This window comes from Tarenaya hassleriana, unplaced genomic scaffold, assembly GCF_000463585.1.
Source record: "Tarenaya hassleriana unplaced genomic scaffold, ASM46358v1 Cleome37, whole genome shotgun sequence".
In the NCBI taxonomy this organism is placed as follows: domain Eukaryota; kingdom Viridiplantae; phylum Streptophyta; class Magnoliopsida; order Brassicales; family Cleomaceae; genus Tarenaya; species Tarenaya hassleriana.
The window spans coordinates 253,437-259,221 of NW_010966725.1; the positions used below are offsets into that span (position 1 = coordinate 253,437).

At 40.7% G+C, this 5,785-nt stretch overlaps 1 protein-coding gene across 1 annotated transcript in view; it reads right to left on the reverse strand.

Moving 5' to 3' along the window:
* LOC104822572 (probable leucine-rich repeat receptor-like serine/threonine-protein kinase At3g14840) overlaps positions 1-5,785 on the reverse strand; it is a 6,646-nt gene extending 861 nt beyond the window's left edge. The window contains exons 1-24 of the mRNA XM_010553830.2: positions 5,555-5,785; positions 5,263-5,446; positions 4,559-4,630; positions 4,367-4,435; positions 4,203-4,274; positions 4,026-4,097; positions 3,864-3,935; positions 3,687-3,758; positions 3,533-3,604; positions 3,369-3,440; positions 3,188-3,259; positions 3,022-3,093; positions 2,851-2,916; positions 2,692-2,754; positions 2,545-2,580; positions 2,419-2,459; positions 1,949-2,328; positions 1,656-1,854; positions 1,411-1,575; positions 1,193-1,311; positions 896-1,106; positions 569-806; positions 283-433; positions 6-61 (exon numbers count right to left, since the gene is read on the reverse strand). Of these exons, the coding sequence (XP_010552132.1) occupies positions 6-61; positions 283-433; positions 569-806; positions 896-1,106; positions 1,193-1,311; positions 1,411-1,575; positions 1,656-1,854; positions 1,949-2,328; positions 2,419-2,459; positions 2,545-2,580; positions 2,692-2,754; positions 2,851-2,916; positions 3,022-3,093; positions 3,188-3,259; positions 3,369-3,440; positions 3,533-3,604; positions 3,687-3,758; positions 3,864-3,935; positions 4,026-4,097; positions 4,203-4,274; positions 4,367-4,435; positions 4,559-4,630; positions 5,263-5,446; positions 5,555-5,645 (2,717 nt within the window). The 5' untranslated portion in view covers positions 5,646-5,785. The remainder of the gene's footprint in view (positions 1-5; positions 62-282; positions 434-568; positions 807-895; positions 1,107-1,192; positions 1,312-1,410; positions 1,576-1,655; positions 1,855-1,948; positions 2,329-2,418; positions 2,460-2,544; positions 2,581-2,691; positions 2,755-2,850; positions 2,917-3,021; positions 3,094-3,187; positions 3,260-3,368; positions 3,441-3,532; positions 3,605-3,686; positions 3,759-3,863; positions 3,936-4,025; positions 4,098-4,202; positions 4,275-4,366; positions 4,436-4,558; positions 4,631-5,262; positions 5,447-5,554) is intronic.

Genomic DNA, 5,785 nt, shown 5'->3' on the forward strand with positions numbered 1-5,785 from the left:
CTTTCCCTAGTCTCGGATCCACCAGCTCCAAGAGATTGTTCTTCTCCTTCAGAACATGGACCTGAACCCACAAGAAAAAACCAGGAGGATTCGTGGGTTTAGATCTTTATGAAATAAATGCTCAAGCTTTATCAAGTTTAGCAGAGTTTTAAGGTTAAAGTTTCGATCTTTAGAATCTGTTTTCTGGGGAATCTTTGAAAGTTTCCACATTTTTGAAAAGGTCTACGGTTAAAGATTAGCATTTTCTGGGTTATCTTTCTGGTAAAAGATATATATATTTACCCAGTCGAGAAGGTAGAATGCATTATCCTTGGCTCGTGAGCTCGTGTTGCTCCTCCCGCATACGATCTCCAAAGCCACGACTCCGAAGCTGTAAACGTCTGCTTTATCGGTCAAGTGGCCTCTCATGGCGTACTCTGGAGCCATGTATCCACTGCAAAAGCCCAAAGAACAGGAGAGTATTTTTTAAAAAAAAAACACAACCTTGACAGAGGAGTCTCCTGTCTATCACGCCAGAATTATATGGTGTTTTCATCATCCATGGCTGTTAAGGTTTGGTTAAACTTACAAGGTTCCAGCAACACGGGTGCTGATATGGGTGTTTTCTTCCTCGTCGAGCTTGGCCAGGCCGAAATCCGATATCTTCGGGTCCAGTTCTTTGTCCAGCAAGACATTGGTGGCTTTGATGTCTCTGTGCACAATCTTGAGTCTCGATTCTTCGTGGAGATAGGCAAGTCCTCTTGCTATCCCGACACAGATCTTCTGCCTCGTCGGCCAGTCGAGTTTTATCTGAGTTGCTTCAGGACCTTTTACAGTGAGGAGATCATAGTTAAAAAAAGCTCTTCTGGATCGAGGTTAAGTCCATGCGTTAAGGGGAAACCAGACAGTGACTAACCGAAGAGAGCTCGGGCCAGGCTGTTGTTTTCCAAGTACTCGTAAACTAACAAGAGCTGGTCTCCTTCCACGCAGCATCCGTATAATTTAACCAGATGAGGGTGCTGCAGAGCTGAAATCATACCGATCTCGTTCAAGAATTCCCGGTTTCCTTGCTTTGATTTTGCGGATAGCTGCTTCACCGCGATTATGGTTCCATCCGGTAACTTGCCCTGTTGTCATATGACACAAACCTTAAACTCAATCTTCTCATTTTCTCTCTAGTATCTGTCTTTAACGTTTGAGTTTTTGTGCTAACCTTGTATACGGGGCCAAACCCGCCTTCTCCAATCTTGTTGGAATGGTCGAAGTTATCGGTGGCTGCTTTGATTTGTCTCAACGAGAAAGAGTTGATCTGGAAATCGAGGTTCTTGAAGTCTGAGACATGAACACAACAGACAATAACTATGTCAGAAACCAACACAAATCCTGTCAAATCCAAATGTTTGAGAGATTTTAATCCTGTCTTAAAGTTACCTCGTTCCATCTGACTCTTGGTTCTTAGACATCCTCTCCACCAGAGAATGCCACCGAACAACAACACGAGAAAGACTGTTGAACCGATTACTATCCCCACCACTGCACCAGCAGAGATCCCTCCGTCACTTCCACCGACAGTTTCTTCTTTTGGCGGGATGAAATCTGTTGGAAAACATTATGAATCAGCATGGTTGAATCTTTTTTGTCTGATTCTGATACTGACTTGGTTTTAACAAGTTTACCTGCAGGATCCACTGATATAGCCGATATTAAAGAACCGTAAACACCTCTCAAGGGCATGCCTGTAGTCCCTTTTCCAGCCCAGAAAAGCCGTATCTCCAACGTGTCATTCCTTATCGTGACGGGAAACTTCTTCACAACAGCGTTTCCAGCCCCTCCCGCCTCATCTGCAATGTTGAAATCCTTTTCCACCAGCTTCCCCTGCAAAGTCTCATCGGAACAACATCAGTTTCTACCCTCCTTACTTGTCGAATTTCAGAGAGTAACAGACATTCAGACAAATGATTCCGGGTACCTGAATGTATATGTCGAAGAATCTTCTACCCAAGCTGTTATACGTTTTGTCATTGGTAAACATAATCTCGGCGAAATGGAGATTAACCGTGTAGTTTCCAGTTCCAAGGCACAATGCATAGTAAGTGAGCGAGATGGCCGAAAGACGGGCTTGCGCATACAATCGTGGGTCCGTGACATTGAGCCGGGTAGAATTTGACCAGATGGTTACTCCCTCGGGTGTACGGTCATCATCCAAGAAGTTTCCTGTGTTACTTGAGAACCAACCGTTTCTACTGTCATAAAAAGGTGCAGGAAGTGAATCCATCTTGTCAGCGTCGTACTTAGTCCTGTTGATTGTCACTTCGTCGCCTCCACAGTTTATATGAAGACCATAGAAAGCTGAAAGAACACAAGACAAGACACGACTGTTGAGTTTCGACAAAAGGGTATAAATGTATGTACGTGCATATACGCAATATCGAATCTTACTTTTAGGACAGCGATAGCTGTTCAGACAGGTAATGTTTCGGCTGCGGGAAGCAAAAAACTATGTATCAATCTTCTTGTGAACTTAGAATGAAAATGTTAAGGATGATGAAAAGAGTGAAAACTTACGAGCTAATCGTAGCTGAAGTACTCGAAAACATGTTGCTGCAAGACATAAAATGGAAACACAAAACAGTAAGCTCCATGACAGATCAGAATCTGTAAAAACACCGATGATAAGGACATGGAATTTCGGAAGTGAAATATCATTCTTACACGCCCTTGCGTTGGCACTCTAAAGTGGTTGGATCTACGGCGAAATTGTTATACGTAAGATCGCTGAAAAAACAAAGTTCGGAAAACTTAGCAACGTGTATTCTTCAGCTATTCTTTTACAAAACAAAAAGTTAGGTTACATCAGTGAAGTAAACTAACATTCTGTCTCCCTTGTCTACCATCCAACTCGGGACCGGTCCGTTTAGCATATTGTGTGTAAAATATCTGCAAGAACGGGAAAATTCCGCGTTTTCAACACGGTTAAACACCATTTTTCTGCAGCATATACTTTTAACAAATCCCACAGGAAGAACATATGGTTGGTCTTACATGAAATCGACGTTTGAGAGAGCGGTATAAGTGATCGGGATTCCTCCTGTCAGTTTATTGAAGCTAAGATCTCTGAAAGGAAATCCTCAAGAGTGTTAGATTTTAGTTTCTTCTTATCCTCACACAGAAATTTGAAGGTTTTCAGGAGAAACAGAAACAAACTGACAAGTTTTTTAAGGATGTAAACTGTCCAAGATATGCCGGTAATTCTCCCGTAAGATTGCAGTTCCTAAGAATCCTGAAAAAGTCGATCCAGAGAATGGTAAGTGAAACCGAAAAAGAAAATCTCGTTACCGAATTATGTCAACTCGCCAAGTAAGTGTATACATCTTCCAAGTCTCACTCACAGTATCTTTAGCTTCGTCATGTTTTGTAGTGGTGGAAATGCTGATTCCGGTCCGCTTAAGTCACTGATCCTCCTGAAATATTTCGAGTAACAAACGCTTATGGAGAATCCGTGGATCGTTACAGTGATTAACGATATGAATAATGGTGTATAATATATACTTACAGGTCGGTTAACTTAGCAAGAGGAGCGATTGCGTCGGGAATTGGTCCGACCAGACCACTTGCCTGAATAACCCTGAGGCCGAGAAAACAGCCGAGGCAGATTAAGAACTAACGCGATATGCCAAATGAAAGAACTGAAACTGCGAGGTTCTTACAGTTTCCCGAGTTCTGTCCAGTTCTGTATGAAATCTGGAATAGCTCCGGTAAACTGATTGTCGCTGATACGGCTACATTTCAATCAAGAAGATAAAATATCAGAATCTCGAGAAGGGATTAAGGCGCAAACTGATACTTGTTTTGATACCGATCGAAGAACATCACAAGAAACTTACAAATCAGTCAATGTGGTAAGTCTAGCGAAAGTGCTCGGGATTTGGCCGCTGAAATTGTTCGATCCGAGAAGGCTAACCAAAAAAGAAGCAGTTTCATAAACACCAAGAAAGCAAAGAATTATCCAAAAACTTTGAAGCAGAACTTGGAGAAAGAATTCTTACATTCTCTCAATGCTTGATAAATTCCCGAGCTCTGGAGGTAATTCCCCAGAAAACTGATTGTATTCCAAAACTCTATGACGATACAGAGGAAACTGAATCAGTCACTGAATAAACATAGACTGAAACATCAACAGATTGAAGAGTAACCATGAATTGGTCTGAAAATCTAATACTCACATACTGACAAGAGTGGAAATGTTTCCCATCTCTTTCGGGATCGGACCCATTAACCGATTTCCAAGGAGGGATCTGCATTTGCACCATCAATGTCACTCCACAACTGTATTTGCATAGTATGATACACGAGGATTTGTAAATGAGGAGAAAATATGAGTGGATACATGTTGACAAGTGGTAAAGCGCCCCATTCAGGAGGGATTGAACCGTTGAGATAGTTTCTTGATAAATCACTGCAGATGAAGAGTGACAGTTAAGTTAGTTAACCGACGTGAAGGGTAGCAAGAGTAATAATGTGAGCTTCTCAGGGGTAAAACCGGAAAACGTCAAAGAAGAGTACTGTCCGTTTCGCTTACATCTGTGAAAGGAACGGAAGCCCGACCATCTCTGCCGGAAGGTTCCCTTGAAGATTCTGCGACTTCAGTTCTCTGTTCACATATTAAAAAAAAAAAATCAAAGTGGGCTTTCAGTTCATTTTCAAAAGCCCAGTACCATTATGTAAAAGCCCATATTCATATGTAATATTCACATATTTCTATTTAATGAAAAATAAAAAATATATAAAATTATTTGTTTTACGAGGCAAGGCAAGTCAAGGTCAACATAGACGGCGTCATTGCACAGGTTCAGGCATCTAAACTGTTTTATTCAATAATTGTATTCGTGATTAGACGTAAATCATCTTAAATTAAATAAATTATTTAATTGACAACTAATTTCTTTTTTTTTAAAGCACCAAGAGTTGATCCTGTCGTATTGTCCGTACAAGCCACATTTTGGACGACGTCTCCTTTCCTTTTTTTTCCTCACCAAATTCATGATTAATACCTTTTTTGTAAAATTATTCAATAATATCATAATTATTAATCTTTAAAATCTGATTAACAGTAAAAAATGCTAAGATTTCTATATTTGTGATTAAAAATAGTATAATCAGATAACGGAAATTTTAAAGGAGGATCATGCATCTGACCGTTGAAATCCTTAGACCGAATTTATAATCAACCAGAAAAGGGATAAAATAAAAAGATGAAGAAGAGGATAAAAAAATAAAACCTACATGCTGGTGACGTGGCAGACGGTTCCGTTAACGAATGAGCAGTTGCAAGTAACGGCGTCTTCAGAGCCTTTGTTGGCGTTAGGGTTCCGCCAACCACCGGTCGTCGACGCTGAGTCGCATGGATCCACACTGAAGTTCCAGTTCGTCTTCTTCAACGCCTTCGCTATCCCCCTCAACGCCTCCACTGCGCACATGTGTGTGTACATATATATCATACACACGCACACGAATATATACATACACATATATATATATATATATACAGGCATAGAAATGGTGATTGATTTCGTACCTTCTTGGGAGGGCAAAGTTGCAGAAGATGAGAAACCAGAGAGAAGGAGAGAAATGAAGAAGGAAGTGAAGATGAACCGATTCAACAACATTTTCGATTACTCTTCAAGATCTGAGAAATCCAGAGATCGAATCGACAACCGTTCGAAGCATACGATTTTTTTTTAAAATTTTTTTTTAGAGAGAGAGACAATGAAAGTGAAAAGAGGCTGTTTCTCGGGTGTGTTTTGTA